The sequence below is a fragment of the Oncorhynchus mykiss genome, chromosome 17 (genome assembly GCF_013265735.2).
Source record: "Oncorhynchus mykiss isolate Arlee chromosome 17, USDA_OmykA_1.1, whole genome shotgun sequence".
NCBI classification, from domain to species: domain Eukaryota; kingdom Metazoa; phylum Chordata; class Actinopteri; order Salmoniformes; family Salmonidae; genus Oncorhynchus; species Oncorhynchus mykiss.
In genome coordinates this window covers 49,726,365-49,744,965 of record NC_048581.1, presented here as the reverse complement: position 1 = coordinate 49,744,965, position 18,601 = coordinate 49,726,365, and the positions used below count along the sequence as shown (strand labels likewise).

General features: G+C 39.7%; 1 protein-coding gene and 1 long non-coding RNA gene across 2 annotated transcripts; both read left to right on the top strand.

The window, feature by feature from the left end:
- Positions 1-8,501: 8,501 nt before the first annotated feature.
- On the top strand, positions 8,502-10,759 carry LOC118940147 (integumentary mucin C.1-like). The gene is made up of 5 exons (XM_036948411.1): positions 8,502-9,470; positions 9,612-9,668; positions 10,200-10,262; positions 10,402-10,455; positions 10,689-10,759. Exons 1-5 carry the CDS (start codon positions 9,296-9,298, stop codon positions 10,757-10,759), a joined length of 420 nt encoding a protein of 139 aa, XP_036804306.1. The 5' UTR covers positions 8,502-9,295.
- Positions 10,760-14,201: 3,442 nt separating this feature from the next.
- Positions 14,202-17,639, top strand: LOC110494993. Its single transcript, XR_005036675.1, has 4 exons — positions 14,202-14,255; positions 16,656-16,703; positions 16,894-16,947; positions 17,553-17,639. It is a non-coding gene; the product is annotated as an uncharacterized LOC110494993 (long non-coding RNA).
- The last annotated feature ends 962 nt before the right edge of the window (positions 17,640-18,601 follow it).

Genomic DNA, 18,601 nt, shown 5'->3' with positions numbered 1-18,601 from the left:
GACATTTATTGGATATTTCAAACTTTTTTAACAAATCAAAAACTGAAAAATTGGGCGTGCAAAATTATTCAGCCCCCTTAAGTTAATACTTTGTAGCGCCACCTTTTGCTGCGATTACAGCTGTAAGTCGCTTGGGGTATGTCTCTATCAGTTTTGCACATCGAGAGACTGAATTTTTTTCCCATTCCTCCTTGCAAAACAGCTCGAGCTCAGTGAGGTTGGATGGAGAGCATTTGTGAACAGCAGTTTTCAGTTCTTTCCACAGATTCTCGATTGGATTCAGGTCTGGACTTTGACTTGGCCATTCTAACACCTGGATATGTTTATTTTTGAACCATTCCATTGTAGATTTTGCTTTATGTTTTGGATCATTGTCTTTTGGAAGACAAATCTTCGTCCCAGTCTCAGGTCTTTTGCAGACTCCATCAGGTTTTCTTCCAGAATGGTCCTGTATTTGGCTCCATCCATCTTCCCATCAATTTTAACCATCTTCCCTGTCCCTGCTGAAGAAAAGCAGGACCAAAACCATGATGCTGCCACCACTATGTTTGACAGTGGGGATGGTGTGTTCAGCTGTGTTGCTTTTACGCCAAACATAACGTTTTGCATTGTTGCCAAAAAGTTACATTTTGGTTTCATCTGACCAGAGCACCTTCTTCCACATGTTTGGTGTGTCTCCCAGGTGGCTTGTGTCAAACTTTAAACAACACTTTTTATGGATATCTTTAAGAAATGGCTTTCTTCTTGCCACTCTTCCATAAAGGCCAGATTTGTGCAATATATGACTGATTGTTGTCCTATGGACAGAGTCTCCCACCTCAGCTGTAGATCTCTGCAGTTCATCCAGAGTGATCATGGGCCTCTTGGCTGCCTCTCTGATCAGTCTTCTCCTTGTATGAGCTGAAAGTTTAGAGGGACGGCCAGGTCTTGGTAGATTTGCAGTGGTCTGATACTCCTTCCATTTCAATATTATCGCTTGCACAGTGCTCCTTGGGATGTTTAAAGCTTGGGAAATCTTTTTGTATCCAAATCCGGCTTTAAACTTCTTCACAACAGTATCTCGGACCTGCCTGGTGTGTTCCTTGTTCTTCATGATGCTCTCTGCGCTTTTAACGGACCTCTGAGACTATCACAGTGCAGGTGCATTTATACGGAGACTTGATTACACACAGGTGGATTGTATTTATCATCATTAGTCATTTAGGTCAACATTGGATCATTCAGAGATCCTCACTGAACTTCTGGAGAGAGTTTGCTGCACTGAAAGTAAAGGGGCTGAATAATTTTGCACGCCCAATTTTTCAGTTTTTGATTTGTTAAAAAAGTTTGAAATATCCAATAAATGTCGTTCCACTTCATGATTGTGTCCCACTTGTTGTTGATTCTTCACAAAAAAATACAGTTTTATATCTTTATGTTTGAAGCCTGAAATGTGGCAAAAGGTCACAAAGTTCAAGGGGGCCGAATACTTTCGCAAGGCACTGTATCTTGGCCAGGTCGCAGTTGTAAATGAGAACTTGTTCTCAACTATCTTACCTGGTTAAATAAAGGTGAAAGTAAAAAATAAAAGATAGACCCCATATATGACTGCTTCAATGGCATTGCCTATGCTCTCTTCCTGTGTATCCTTTTTCAAATCCAGGCCTTGAGGTCCACAGCATTAATGATTTATTCTTCTCCTTAGGGGTGGTTGAGTAAAAGCTGGTTAGACTTCCAGGGAATAAAGAACAAGGAGCACCAGCGGACAGCAATGCTCTGGGTTGGGTACCTTTGAATACCAAACTGAAGACCCAATTAGTTATTGCACCCCCTTGTGGACAAACTGAAGTGGTACGACATGTTGCATTGCACCATTGTGGGCACTGACCCATAACAGAAAAGTTTTGAATAACTTCCCATAGCTTCATAGTTATGGGAAATGTTTGTTTTGAGATGGTTAGTTCTAACTGTATAGAAAGACTGCTACCACAAACCAGCAGCATCAAAAATTCCATGGTGGAGAGAACAGTGAAAGACCAGTATCAGGGTCGTCCCTCAGGAGACTGGTACCACGATATCATGTCCAGTGTGTTCCAGGCTCAGATGGATCTCAACCATCTGCACACTCACTGTATCAGATTTCCCCAACGAATCGTGCCATGGTCATCAACCTATGATGGATGAACAACAAAGTCCTGACTGTGTAGAAAACAACCATCAACCATCAATATTTTCAAGGAACCGGGAAGTCACTGTACTAGTGAAACAATTAATCTGGCAGAAGAGGGTACTGATTAAGCAGGTGCAAGAAACAAGAACTTAACATACTGTGTGTGTGTGTGTATATATATATATATATATATATATATATATATATATATATATATATATATATATATTTATTATTAAGTATAGGTCATATTTCATAGAAATCTGGAAACACTGGGCATTTACTTTAATAAGATTTAGACATGCATGGGTCACTTACCCGAAACCTCCCCTGTGCACCGTTTGCTATCGAGTTGATGTCCTCACCAATACACTGCCCTTGATTCCTATGTTCAGGGTCTTGCGTGTCATGTTCTTCAACCTCATCAGGTCCACAGATGGATATTTCTCTGTTATGTAGCCGCGAATGGCCTGCGATGAGACGATTCAAGAGTCCATCTCCTTCAGCGCTTCATTAACCAACACCAACGTGGGTGGACGAAGAGGGGGTTTTCGTGCCACAGCAGGCGCTTTGCTCGATTCTAACAATGAAATTGACAAATAAATCTAACCAAATATCCGTTACTTCTTCAGCGGCTGCTGCTTTTTTTTTAGGTGGCATGATCAAACGGTTAATATCAAAGTTAGGCTATATAAAAACGTTAGTTTAAAAACAGCAACTGCATTCTCAGCCTACACAGGTTCAATGTTATGCACTTCAAGCAAAGCACGCGGTTTATCTGAACGGGCGCTGAAATGTAGGTACCAGTCAGAGCATTAAAGGTAAACTGATCAGTCCGAGTAGTGTGAACTCACATTTTCTTCTCTCCTCCGTTCCTTCCTTCCTTCCACCCATCCTTTCCTTTACTGCGCTTATCAGTTTACCTGCTCTGGCATATTATTAAACGCAACACACCAAACATAAATGAAATATGAAAACTATTACAAAAACACTTCTACATTTTAGAGATTCTACAACTCTCAACCACAAATGCAGTGTTTTTGTAGTTAAACATTGTGCAGCTGTTAAAAACTTAAAACAAAAGGTCGAATATAAATATTTTTCTCAGAAAGACAAGTTAGTTTGTTGGTTTTAGAAATTGAATTGCCTGCAATAGCTTTAGAACCTAAAAATAATTACAGATAAATGATTCTGAATGTTCAGCCTCCTTGTCCTCTGCAACATGACATTAGCCCACAGTTGTCATATGAGACATCTGTGGTTTTCCTGTGAACAAGCTCCACATCTGCTTTTCTATTGAAACATTTAATCTTTGTCCCAGTCACTGCCACCATCTTCTGTGAAGTCAGACTAACAGTATGTATGTAGCTGTCTAAAAAATGACATTGTTCATCCCTGATATGGCTGGTCGGCTGTTTTTGCTCATCCTCCTTTTCGGTGAGTTATTTTTCCGTTCCATCATCTGTTTGTGCGACAGGATTTTCCATTCTTCATTCCCCTCTTTTAGTCTTTTACTTTAGGAACTCTTAATATTTCAACATTGATCATCCTATTGATTTATATTTCTCTGTCATTATTTTACATGTTGTACAGATAAGAATGACCACTGCTTGATAACATGGCTGTGAATGCATTACAGACTGTTCTGCTTCGCCAGCTTGTGTAAAGTGTTCCCATCTCATGTTTTCTTATTTTTCATAATGTCAAAAAGACCATGATAATGACCCATTTTGTTATGTCTAGATACCTTCCAGTACCTCAAAGCCAAAGGTCAGTATCATTATTTTGAATTTAAAGCTGCAATATGTCAATTTTTGGGCTACCAGACGAAACAACGGATTACAAAATATTCAAATAATGATTGACATATTTTCAATAAAAACATTATTTGGATGAATTCATCCATACGATTTCATCCTTCCATGAGCTGCTGTATACACTGGCTATACAAAACATTAACATGACATAGACTGATCAGGCAAATCCAGGTGAAAGCTATGATCCCTTATTGATGTCACTTGTTAAAGCCACTTAAATCAGTAAATAGATTAAGGGGAGGAGACAGGTTAAAGAAATGGATTGTGTATGTGTGCCATTCAGAGGGGGAAAGGGCAAGACACAATATTTAAGTGCCTTTGAACGGGGTATGGTAGAAAGTGCCAGAACTGCATCAGTGCTGGGTTTTTCACGCTCAACAGTTTCCTGTGTGTATCAAGAATGGTCCACTACCCTAAGGACATCCTACCAACTTGACACAACTGTTGGAAGGATTGGAGTCAACATGGGTCAGCATCCCTGTGGAATGAGACAGACAGCAGGATTAATACAAATCTCCGCTGTTGAAAACCAAATGCCAGTCTAAAATATATGGGATATATCTAAATATCTAAATGCTTTTTACAGTGGCGATCAAGATAATACATTGCCTGGCTGGGCTATTGAGATAGTAGATTGAGCAGTCAAATGGAATAGTGAATAGACCATTTTTTTGTGTTTGCAAACGTTGCGCCCATCGCCCTTGTGCGACAACGTTTACAAACACAAAAAAATGGTCTATTCACTATTCCATTTGACTGCTCAATCTACTATGGTGAGAGAACAGAACGCCAACAAAAATAGCCTCTATTTACATGTTGCATATGAGAGAATTCCACAGTACTTTTGGATTATAATTGGAGTTTAAGGCTCGTACGAATGTCCTGCTTAATATAATGTTTGTGTCATCATTGTAAATCAAATGCATTATACTTAAAAATAACTTCAACTTCAACCAGTAAAATGTCTCTTTGGCTACATCCTATTGCCATGTCAGTGAGTGTTTAGCATTCTAGCTAACAACTTGCTGCATCCAAAATAGTTATTTTACAAAGATCACAACCAAAATATAATCTTAGTGACTGTTCAAGCAAGAATCAAAACATCATTGTCAGCGTAGGAAAGCCCCCCAAAAGTTATTTTGTTTAGAACTAATAAAAACTTAAATCTAGGCTATGTTGAATGGGCGCAGATGGCGTGGCTTTCTTACTGCAGCCAAGAGTCACGTGCATCTGTATGTGATGTCAGTGTGTCGTTCACTGGAAAGTATCAATTTGTATTTGTCACATACGCATGGTTAGCAAATGTTAATGCGAGTGTAGCGAAATGCTTGTACTTCTTGTTCCGACAATTCAGTAATAACCAACGAGTAATCTAACATACCAATTCCACAACCACTACCTTATACACACAAACGTAAAGGGATAAAGAATATGTACATAAAGATATATGAATGAGTGATGGTACAGAACGGTATAGGCAAGATGCAGTAGATGGTATCGAGTACAGTCTATACATATGATATGAGTAATGTTAGGTATGTAAATATAAAAGTGGCATTGTTTAAAGTGGCTAGTGATACATGTATTACATAAAGATGGCAAGATGCAGTAGATGTTACAGAGTACAGTATATACATATGAGATGAGTAATGTAGGGTTATAGAGTACAGCATATACAAATGAGATGAGTAATGTAGGGTATGTAAACATTATATTAAGTGGCATTGTTTAAAGTGGCTAGTGATACATTTTTTACATCAATTTTCCATTATTAAAGTGGCTGGAGTTGAGTCAGTATGTTGGCAGCAGCCGCTCAATGTTAGTGGTGGCTGTTTAACAGTCTGATGGCCTTGAGATAGAAGCTGTTTTCAGTCTCTCGGTCCCTGCTTTGATGCACCTGTACTGACCTCGCCTTCTGGATGATAGCGGGGTGAACAGGCAGTGGCTCGGGTGGTTGTTGTCCTTGATGATCTTTATGGCCTTCCTGTGACATCGGGTGGTGTAGGTGTCCTGGAGCGTGGGTAGTTTGCCCCCGGTGATGCGTTGTGCAGACCTCACTACCCTCTGGAGAACCTTACAGTTGTGGGCAGAGCAGTTGCCGTACCAGGTGGTGATACAGACCGACAGGATGCTCTCGATTGTGCATCTGTAAAAGTATGGAACGCCATTTGGGTCTTTGCATTTCCAAAAAGATACACGTGAAATAACACTGTTTGATGCGTCAAATCAGCTTGTTGACCAATCAGGACCTAGATATGACTGTACGTCACATAATAATTTAACACGTTTGTTACTTTTTTACATAGTTATTACAGATTGATTACACTATCACTTGTATTTCATATGTCACAGTGATTCACCGATATGTGTGATGCTGGTAATGTTTTGTCTTGTGCACCGGCCGCTGCAGCACAAGCGCAGACACACCTCCCCAAGCTCTGGGACAGTTCTGGTCAGAATGAAATCCATCACTTCCGTTGTTTGGCTGTGCCCATTTAGCAACATTCCAAAATGAGCATATGTCCTGGTGGAAGGATGAAAATAAAACACATTTACTCAGAACAATAATACATCTTGAATGAAAGACAGGTCCTTAATCTTTAGTTTAGTTTAAATGTTGGCAACCGTTTTACAAAAGCAAAATGTCCATCGAGGCCGAGGATTATTGTGTGATAACTCTCTCCTAAGGGCTGTTCCAGGCACGGGTTCTTTTTGTTTATTGCTTAAATAGACAACAGTGTCTGAATTGTTTTCTCTTTCAAACTCATATACTCTCTTTCAAACTCATTAAGTTGTACATTATCTGTATGAGTAGTTAAACATTGAAAATGAATTTATAATTAAATTAAAAAAGACACTCCATCATCCCACTGATCTGGGGCGGCAGGGTAGCCTAGTGGTTAGAGTGTTGGACTAGTAACCGGAAGGTTGCGAGTTCAAATCCCTGAGCTGACAAGGTACAAATCTGTCGTTCTGCCCCTGAACAGGCAGTTAACCCACTGTTCCCAGGCCGTCATTGAAAATAAGAATTTGTTCTTAACTGACTTGCCTGGTTAAATAAAGGTAAAATTTAAAAAAAATAAAATAAAAAAAAAATCTCACAGATCCTCCTCAGCCCAGTCTAACAGTGATTCCTGCAGTCATCAAAGAGAGAGACTCAGTTCAGCTGAACTGTCAGACTCCTCCATCTGTCTCTGAGTGTTACTTCAAAATGGCTGGGCAAGTGGAATTCACCCTTCCATCACCCTGTCAACAGACACTCACAGGAACACTACTGGTGAGGTGGACAGGTCAGAGTTCACCAGCTGAGGTCAAAATACAATGTCAGTACAGTGCTACAGGTTCACAGTTTAGATCCATATACAGTGAGCCTTCAACAGTCACAATTCAGGGTAAGAAGACTATTTAAATGGCTGTAAACAATGTACTGTTGTGCCATCATTACCATGTTCCTCTTGTGATATGTTATCATACTGTGTGTTGTCATAATCTACTACGTGAAACAATCAAGCAATATATTATATCTCCTTAATTTCCCATACTGTCGCTGCATAAAGATATTGACTCAAGATCCTTAAGTCTGAAATAACAAGGAGGGATTAGACTATCAGTACATTTCTCAAAACCACAAAATGCTAAATGCTTAATTCCCCAATTCTCACAGACCTTCCCCAGCTGACAGTGAGTTCTACAGTCATCAGAGAGACAGAATCAGTTCAGCTGAGTTGTGAGACTCGTCCATCTCTCCCTGTGTCTGTTACTTCTACATAGAGGGGAGGAAGAATCTTCCAGACTCATCCTGTACTCAGACACTCACAGGAACAGAGCTGCTCAAGAGGGCAGATCAAACGTTTCCAGATGTGGTCAAAGTGATGTGTTACTATGCTGTAGGGAGGTCTCACACATCTCCTTTAAGTGACCCTGTCTCAGTCACTGTTCAGGGTAAGTAGGTGGTTTAAACAATGATACACGTCACTGTTATACCGTATTAATTATGCTCGTTCTGAAAATGAGATATTCTGTCGTATTTCCTAAAAGTCAAAATTTCTCATAATGAAAGGAATTACTGTACTTTGTACAAACATAAATGCTGACATAGTTGAACATTTGATTAATGGAGTTTCCATACTGTTAGTATGTATGGATTACCTGTGATGTTTTTGAAATACAACTTTCAAGGTGACACTATTCTCCTGATCTCACAGACCCACCTCCTCCCAGGCTGACAGTGAGTTCTACAGTCATCAGAGAGATAGACTCAGTTCGGCTGAGCTGTCAGACTCCCCCATCTGGCTCTGTGTCTCAGTGTTACTTCTACACAGAGGGGATAGATCCTAAACCCTCACCCTGTACGCGATCACTCACGGGGACTGAGCTGCTCTCATGGGCAGGTCAAAGTTCATCAGCTGAGATCATACTGAGATGTTTTTACACTGTAGAATCTCACTATCCATCGATGCACAGTGGTTCAGTCTCTGTTACTATTCTTGGTAAGAAATGATATATTCAGATTGTCTTGGATGATTCTGTTTAAATCACAATCTCATCCAATGTCATTTCAAAATAGTTGTTGTGAAGACAATAAATATTTGAAATGTAAATGTCAAAAGTAGAGTTCTAAGATCCCACAGCAAACAACCACAGAGAGGCCAAAGTACAATCAAAGGTTCTTTATAAACTCAGTTTACACCGTAATACACAGTATCCCTACAGTCCTATTAGAAAAGTATAAATAGGCTGGGATTTAGGGCTGTAGGCTAACTAGAAGCAACGGGCCAAACTAACACAGCAGGTGATACCTGGGTCCCTCCGAGCAGGGTTTGTTCATTCATTTCTACCCGAGCAGGATTAGTTTGGCTCTACCCGAACAGGGTTCGGCTCTTCCTCCCGAGCAGGGAGAGGAAGATCTGTGGAATGACTACACACCATACAAGCAAGCAAAATAGTCCATGCGATTCAATTTGATTCACACGTGAGAATGTAAGGAATTAAGTGAAAGGTAATCATTGTAAACACACAGCACACATATTAAATGGCACTCATAAATAGGAATGATATCAAATAAAACATGCTGATACGTATTATAAAGAGAATAGCAGGCTCTCGGTGAGTAAGAGTCAGTGTCACTTGTGACATATACATTACGTTCAAATACAGTGATGCAAAAAGGAGTCTCTGTCCTTTCCTAACAGATCCAAAACCAGACATTACAGTCAATATTGATGAGGACTTCACCATCATCTGTTTGATTCGTGGATCCGTCAGTCCTGACACCACCTGTAACCTGTATGTTGGAGAGGAGAGTCAGCCATCCTTCACAGCAAAGATCATGAAGAGAAAAGCCATCTCAGCATCCGGACAGCAGTTCTGTCAATTCACTCCAAAACATAGTGATCTGATCAGTCGTTTACAGTCAGTGAGGCGTAAGGAGGTGAGCTGTGACTACAGATTGAGCTCAGGACCAAACTCTCTCTCTCCACGCAGTGATGGGCACAGCTTTACAGGTGAGTCATAATCTAAACAAATCTATCAGTGCTGCAGGTCTTCATGATCTGACTCACTTTTATTTCAGCATCTTCTTAGTATGACTATATTCATTCTGAGCAACAAACTAAATACCACATTTCATTCCCAAATGATTTTAGATCTGGTGGGAGTTCACATCAGTGATCCAACAACTATACAGACACCTTCTATAGCAGGTAGACTACACATTTGTGCTTTTATAGTGACACTGCTGTTATTTTAAAGCAAAGCAAGTTTTAGCAATAAGAACAGTTGTGTTAATGTGTAAATGAAGCTGTTCTGTTAGATAATGAAGCTGTTCTATATATATGACACCAGCCTCAACACCAACGGCTGGGATCATCAGCACAAGTATTATAATGTCTGTGTTCATCTAGTAGAGTGTTTAAATCGTATCTATGCTCTGTTAGGTTTCTGCTGTTAGATAACATGGTGACTTTATTCTAGGAAGCTGTCAACAACAATCAACACCTTATCTGTCCTGAAAGACTTGATCACCTTATGAATTCGTCTTATCATCTCTATAATGAGGAGAAATATAATCTACCAGGGAAGGAAGCAATCTGTCCGTAGTGATTTTATAGTCCTACTTTTCCCACTTTGAATAGACAAGTCATGAAGGTATTTCAAAAGGACAACAACACCATGATGATCATTAATACGATCATGAATAAAAATACTAATTTCATTAATATGTGTTTTCTCAGTGGGTTTGACTCCAGGTCCTAGGTCTACTTTGCCTCCCAGCACAACAATGAGTCCTACAGAAGGTGTGTTGGGCCTCTAAATGACCATCTCAGCAAATACCAATTGTACAGTCAATGGTTTAGATTACAGGCCTGTAAAATTAGGTGAACAAAATGTTAATGTAAAACCTAATTCTTGTGTAATCATATTGCTTCCAACTAGTTTTGACTGTTACTTCTACTTCGACCCGAGACACCACAGTGACACCAACTACCAGTAAGTAGATCCACTAATTTTAACTTACATGTATATTTTTGTTCACATTAATTCACTAAAGCTCCTTCCGATTTATGAATTGACCCATGCTTGTAATTTCTGTCCAGATTTGTATACTTTTAGTCCATCTGATTTGTAGGTAATGTGTAGTGTACTTCTCTCTTTCTGCTTATTGAATGACCTTAGATATTAAATGAATTTACATTTGTTCTTGTGTAATCTCTTTTCACTAGGTTTGTCCTCTCCTTTGACCCCCAGCACGGCAGTGATTCCTACATCAGGTGTGTTGGTCATCTTTCTCTAGTTAGCAGATAGGACCTAAACAAATAGACTAGCTTTATTTTAGCCAGGTTTTTACTCACAAATATCCCCTGATTAAAAAAAAGAGGTTGATATTCCATTAATTAAATCAACCCATTTAGATACCTTTTTATTGTTGTATAATCAGATCCAATGACTTTGCTTTGCACCGGGTTCGACTTCTAGTTCTACTTTGACAACTGACACCCCTAAGAGTCCACATGATTTTAGTTTAGTAGCGTAATAAGTTGTGTTGTGTGTTAACTGTTATTAAACAGTCTCTCTCTTGCATGTGCCCAGGAGGTCAAAGCTCCACAGAAAGCGTTCTGGGTAAGCATCCATCTCTAGCTGACTACCTGTCTTTTCTCAGACAAATGAGACATTTACAGGAAGGAAATGGAGTTTACAATAAAAAATATTCTATATTATTCTCAGAAAATAAGATGTTGTCCCCCAACATTATTATTATTATTTTCTGAACCAGTTGCATTACAAATGAAGAGTTATCATTCAACGAAAATAAAGGTGGATCTTCACAGGGAAACACATGTTTGTAAGGAAATCCGAAACATGTGACCAGAACTGGGACACCACAGGACATTCCCAAAACATTTGTGTTACAACAGCATTCATACGCCGTCTCTCACATTTTGGAGTAGGAATCAGCTTCATCTTAAAATGTCTGAATGTGGTTGCATAACTTCTATGTATGAGCTTATAATGTATAAGCTGGTGTGCTGGGTTTTTAGAGGTAACAAATACATTTTCCTAAATGGTATCCCAGTTCAGGTCAGTCGCCAATCCCTGCATTTCACGGTTCCATATTAGAGTGACACCCAATGTAGAACATTTAACAGACAGCAGGCAATCGTAAGTAGCAGAGACCATTCTAGAAGTTAATGAAGGGAATATCCATGTAAGAATTATGTGGGATGTTATGGCTGAGATCCCACTAACGGGATTGATATTATAACAGCCAGTGAAAGTGCAGGGCGCCAAATTCAAACAGAAATCTCATAATTAAAATTCCTCAAGCATACAAGTATGTCACACCATTTTAAAGATACACTTCTTGTTAATCCCACCACAGGGTTCGATTTCAAATAGGCTTTTCGGCAAAAGCACCACAAATGATTATGTTAGGTCAGAGCCAAGTCACAGAAAAACAAAACCATTTTTCCAGCCAGAGAGGAGTCACATAAATCAGAAATAGAGAGAGAATTAATCACTAACCTTAGATCTTCATCTGATTACACTCATAGGATTTCATGTTACACAATACATGTATATTTTGTTCGATAAAGTTCATATTTATATAAAGAAATCTCAGCATAAATTGGCGCGTTATGTTCAGTAACGTAAACTCACTCACTTTTGTACATTGCCTTGATCTGTACAATTGACCTTATTTTTGAGCCCAGAAAACATAATACTTCCAGATCAACTGTAATATCAATACCAATGTAAAGCACAATTTCTCCCCTTTCCAACTAAATTAATGACGAGACCTTCATGATGCCTATCTCTGCATAATTCATCAAGGCAATGAGCTCCGTTTGGTCTTTTTAAAAATGGCGGGTTGGGAGCGAAGGCTACGAAGTGATCTGGAAATATGTTGTGTGAAGAAAACAGTTTTTTTCACCCGATTTGTCCAACTAATCAACCTTAAAATGTAAATAAAACATAAAGAGTTTATGTAATGTCTCATCACATACCTGTTTGAAGGTTTGTGTCGAATTTGAAGAGGGGTTTAGGGCTGCGCTAACGTTAGCCTCACAAGTGAACTGCAGCTGTTCCGGCTTTTGAGTGTCATGATGGCTCGCAGAAATGACCTGCAAAAAACTGCAAATGGCACCCTAGTCATGAAATATTAGTTTAATATTAGCAATAATTATGTTAATTTAGACAAAAATAATGAAGTTTTCTTACAAGTGTATATGGTTGAGCATGATTTTAATCTGCGAGAGAAGGGCTACCCCTGGTAGAAAGAGGCTGTACGGCACAAAATGAGTCGCAAATGCGCACTGGACGTTACGTGGTGACACGTCACGATGTAACGTACAGCACCAGAGGGGTTCGTTTTTTCATCTTTTCTCCAATACTGTTAGCTCATTACCATGTCAATCAATGCTGAATCGAAATGTAGTTTCACACCTCGGATTTTGATGCCAACACAGTCACTACAGTCTCATTAGTTTTCATTGCAGCCTCGTTTGAATGCCGTGGTTACCCACATTTGTACGGAATTGGGTGAGTTTACGTTAGTTCCAAAAACATCTGGTGATTTTGCAGAGAGCCACATCAATTTACAGAAATACTCATTATAAATGTTGATGAAAATACAAGTGTTATACATGGAACTTTAGATACACTACTCCTTAATGCAACTGCTGTGTCAGATTTCAAAAAAGCTTTACGGAAAAAGCAAACCATGCAATAATCTGAGTACGGCGCTCAGAGCCCAAACAAGACAAAAAGATATCCGCCGTATTGTGCAGTCAACAGAAGTCAAAAATAACATTATAAACATTCATTTACCTTTGATGATCTTCATCAGAATGCACTCCCAGGAATCCCAGTTCCACAATAAATGTTTGTTTTGTTCGATAATATCCATCATTTATGTCCAAATAACTCAGTTTTGATCGCGCGTTCAGTACACAATCTAAACTCACGACTGGCAGGTCCAGGCAAAAGTTCAGATGAAAAGTCATATTACAGTCAGTAGAAACATGTCAAACTAAGTATAGAATCAATCTTTAGGATATTTTTAACATAAATCTTCAATACTGATCCAACCGGAGAATTCCTTTGTCTTCAGAAATGCGATGGAACCGAGCTCGATCTCACGTCAACGCGCATGGTCAGCGCATGTTCAGCTCATGGCAGACCTTACTCAATCCCCTCTCATTCAGCCCCACTTCACAGTAGAAGCATCAAACAAGGTTCTAAAGACTGTTGACATCTAGTGGAAGCCTTAGGAAGTGCAACATGACCAATATCCCACTGTTTCTTCAATATGAAATGAGTTGAGAAACGACCAACCTCAGATTTCCCACTTCCTGGATGGATTTTTTCTCAGGTTTTTGCCTGCCATATGAGTTCTGTTATACTCACAGACATCATTCAAACAGTTTTGGAAACGTCAGAGTGTTTTCTATCCAAATATACTAATAATATGCATATATTAGCAACTGGGACTGAGTAGCAGGCAGTTTACTCTGGGAACCTTATTCATCCAAGCTGCTCAATACTGCCCCCAGCCATAAGAAGTTAACAGGGCATCCCATGGTACACCATAAGCTTTTAAGGTTTTAACAATAATATTCAAAATTCTGAAATTGTGAATCTTTCTACTGACTGAGTTGTGTTGTTTTCTAACAGAAATAATGAATACCTTTCTTCTTGTGTAATCAGATCCAGAATTAACTTTTAATACTTTCCAGCAGTTTCGACTGTTACTTCTACTTTGACCCCTGACATCACAGTGAGACCAACTAGTAAGTATCCCTTACTTTGCAATTACATTTTTAGTTCACTCTAATTCACTGAAGCTCCAACAGGTTTACTCATAGACTTATTCATGGCTGCTTGTACGTTCACTCTAAATTGTACTTTTCTTAGATATGAATAGCGCCGGAGGGGATGGCTGCCATTTTACGGGTTCCTAACCAATTGTGCTATTCTGGGTGTTTTTTTTGCGTTGTTTGTAACTTGTTTTGCACATAATGTTTCTGCCACTGTCTCTTATGACTGAAAAGAGCTTCTGGACATCAGAACAGTGATTACTCACTGGCCGAAGATTTTTTTCTTTAATGAATTGAAGGAGAAAGATTTACTTATTTTCACGGACCAGGCCCAAAGCCCCGTCATTCGCATGAAGAGGAGACGACCGATACAGGGGCCGCAGATCCTGATGCTTGGTGAGAATTCATCTGCAAGTGGATAATCCTGCTTCACCATCCGTATCTTATGTTTCACCGAGTCATGGCTGAACGAGGACATGGATCATATACAGTTGGCTGGATTTACCGTGTATCGGCAAGACAGAACAATAAGTAAGACGAGGGCTGGTGGTCTGTCTATTTGTCAATAACAGCTGTTGTGCAAATATTAAGGAAGTCTAGAGGTTTTGCTCGCCTGAGGTAGAGTATCTTATGATAAGCTGTAGTCCACACAATATACCAAAAGAGTTTATCTTTATTTTTTGTAGCTGTCTATTTACCACCACAAACCGATGCAGGCACTAAGACCGCACTCAACGAGCTGTATAAGGCCATAAGCAGACAAGAGAATGCTCATCCAGAAGTGGTGCTCTTAGTGCTGGAGACTTTAATGCAGGAAAGCTTTAATCCATGTTACCTCATTTCTACCAGCATGTCAAATGTGCAATCAGAGAAAAATAAAATCTAGACCACCTTTACTCCACACACAGAGATGTGTACAAATCTCTCCCTCACCCTCCATTTGGAAAATCTGACCATAATTATATCCTCCTGATTCCTGCTAACCTGCAAAAACTTAAGCAAGACTTACCAGTGACTCGCTCATTACAGAAGTGGTCAGATGACACGCATGCTATGCTACATGACTGTTTTGCTAGCACAGACTGAAATATGTTTTGGGATTCATCCGATAGCATTGAGGAGTACACTACATTACCGACTTCATCTGTACGTACATATGCCAACCAGAAGCCATGGATTACAGGCAACATCCGCGCTGAGCAAAAATCTAAAGCTGCTGCTTTCAAGGAGCGAGACACTAATCCGGATACTTATAAGAAATCCTGCTATGCCCTCAGATGAACCATCAAACAGGCAAAGCATTAATACAGGTTTAAGATTGAATCCTACTACACTGGCTCTGACGCTCGTTGCCAAGGCTTGCAAACTATTACGGATTACAAAGGGATACCCAACCATGAGCTGCCCAGTGGCGAAAGCCTACCAAACGAGCTAAATGCCTTCTATGCTTGCTTCAAGGCAAGCAACACTGAACCTTGCATGAAATCACCAGCTGTTTCGGACGAATGTGAGATCACGCTCTCCGTTGCCGATGTGAGTAAGACCTTTAAACAGGTCAACATTCACTTGGCTGCAGGGCCAGATGGATTACCAGGACGCATACTGAGAACATGCACTGACCAACTGGCAAGAGTATTCCCTGACCGAGTCTGTAATACACAAACTGACATGGTCCAAACACACTAAGACAGTCGTAAAGAAGGCATGACAATGCCTATGCCCTCTCAGGAGACCGAAAAGATTTGGCATGGGTCCTCAGATCCTCAAAAAGTTATACAGCTGCACCATCGAGAGCATCCTGACTGATTGCATCAATGCTTGGTATGGCAACTGCTCAGCATCTGACCGTAGAGGTTAGTGCGTACGGCCCAGTACATCACTGGGGACAAGCTTCCTGCCATCCAGGACATCTATACCAGGCGGGGTCAGAGAAAGGACCTACAAATTGTCAAGACTCCAGCCACGCAAGTCAAAAACTGTTCTCTCTGCTACCGCATGGCAAGTGGTACCGGATCGCCAAGTCTAAGTCCAAAAGGCTCAAATGGCTAACCAGACTATTTGCATTGATCTCCCTTTTTACGCTGCTGCTACTCTTTGTTTATTACCTATGCGTAGTCACTTTACACCTTCCTACATATACATATTACCTGAATTACCTATAGCCTCGTTATTGTTTTAATTTTATAAATTACATTTTATTTCTTTAGAATTTTTTTAGCAAATATGTTCTTACTTAAAAAAATGCATTGTTGAAAGTAAGTGTTGCATGGTAAGGTTGTATTGTAACACCTGTTGTATTCAGCGCATGTGACAAAAAACATTTTATTTTATTTGATATGAAACAAATGCACATTTCTCATCTCTTCTCACCAGGTTTGACCTCTCCTTTGGCCCCCAGCACAGCAGTGAATCCTACATCAGGTGTGCTGGTCATCTTTAGTTAGTTAAAATAAGTCAATTGTTTTCAGTTTATCTTACCCAGGTTTTTGTATTCTTTCCTCATCACAAATGTGCCTAATTACTAGAAAAGAGGTTGATCTTGGATTGATTAAATCATCCCATTTAGATACTTTATTGTATAACCAGATCCAATGACTTTGCTTTGCACCAGATTTGACTGTTAGTCCTACTTTGACAACTGACACACCAAAGAGTCCAACTGAAAGTGAGTATGGCCACACGATGTTTGTTTATTGGTGTTTACTAGTTGTGATGTGTGTTAACTGTTAACAAACTGTCTCTATCTTGCATGTCTCTATCTTGCTCCGCCGGGGAAGTCCCAATAGTTATCTTATTTAGTGCTTAAACAGACAGTTATATTTGCAAGATTTAGCTTATTCAAAATTCATCATTAATTTATCATTAACGTTTGTTTCATGCATGTGACCAACCAATACCTCACAAGGCTTCTTCTCTCCAAGCTGAGACCTTGAAACTGAGACACCCCTTTCGGTTTTCAAAACAATGTTCTTGGCGCACTGCCAAATTGCTTATACTGATAGTGAGGATTCCTCCCAGTCACGATCAATCAGTCAGTTGCATGGACCCAGTCCAATTGGTTATTAGAAAAGCACAAACATAACATTTTCCTTCACAGACTCAAATGTAAAACGCTTAGCTGACTAGCTGTCTTTTCTCACATATATGAAAACGGAAACATTTACCAAGACTAATAATAAAGTGGTATTCTAACACCTGTCTACCATTGAAGTATTTACATTTGGATTAAGAGCTAATGACCTCTCCTGATGTCATCATGTCACCAAACAGAGGTGCAATTATGGCAGACAGCAGTGTGTATGGCTTCTGGAGTGGGCGTGTTCTTGATGGGATTGACAGCTGTCTATCTCTGCAGGAGGACCAGTGAGTACTTCTGATTCTGCATAACAAATAACTTGCAAACAATTTCCTTCTCATATTAATGTAAGTGCCTTTGACATGGGTTAATCTTTCAACTCCTTTTGGTGATATTGTGTAGTGTAGGCTATATTCAACATCAATCATTTAGTCTAATTTGTTTTTCAGAGAAAACCAATTCTCTGAGGTAAGAATTCCCTTGTGAATACGATGCAGATTGTATCAACCTTTAGTTCTGTATTGTCCATGATGAGGATTTTCTTACCACAACCTTCTTATATACTTTTATGTTGTACAGACCTACAGACAGACAGGATGATCACAGCCAATGTATGTTCCAAACAAAATACATCAAACACTGCACACACTACTAACACAACTACACACATGCATGTACAAACACGTATCCTAATTTAAGTTTTATTTATTTTCTGTTGTAGGTGATTTGGTGATGGGAGCTATGAGCAGTGCAGGCATGTTGGATTCAAGGGATGCTGGGATCTATTCTCTCATCACCTCTGTACCGTCCACGTTTTTGCCCTCGGGTGAGTTTGTAACATAATGTCTTCTGTCCCCACCCCCCCCACACACACACAGACACACAGACACACAACCTCTTACTTTGTCTCTCTCTGTGAGATGCAGGTCCTGTGCAGGTATCTGCAAATGAAGATGTAAGTACAGCAAAAATAATAGCCTTGGATATAGATACATACTTGTTTTTGTGGGAACAGACAGACAGTCGGAGGGATAATAAGGATCTTTCTCTCTCTCTTTCCTCCAGGCTGATTCAGAGAATGCAGGGGTCTACAGCCTGATCACTTCTGTACCATCCACAACTTTACCATTAGGTTTGTCTATTTAACTCTGTCCCAATGTTTCATAACATGTAGGGCTTTTATTGGACTCAAAGTTGTTTAGGCTTGGATGTTGGTCTGAGGTCGTCATATCAGTAAGCATGT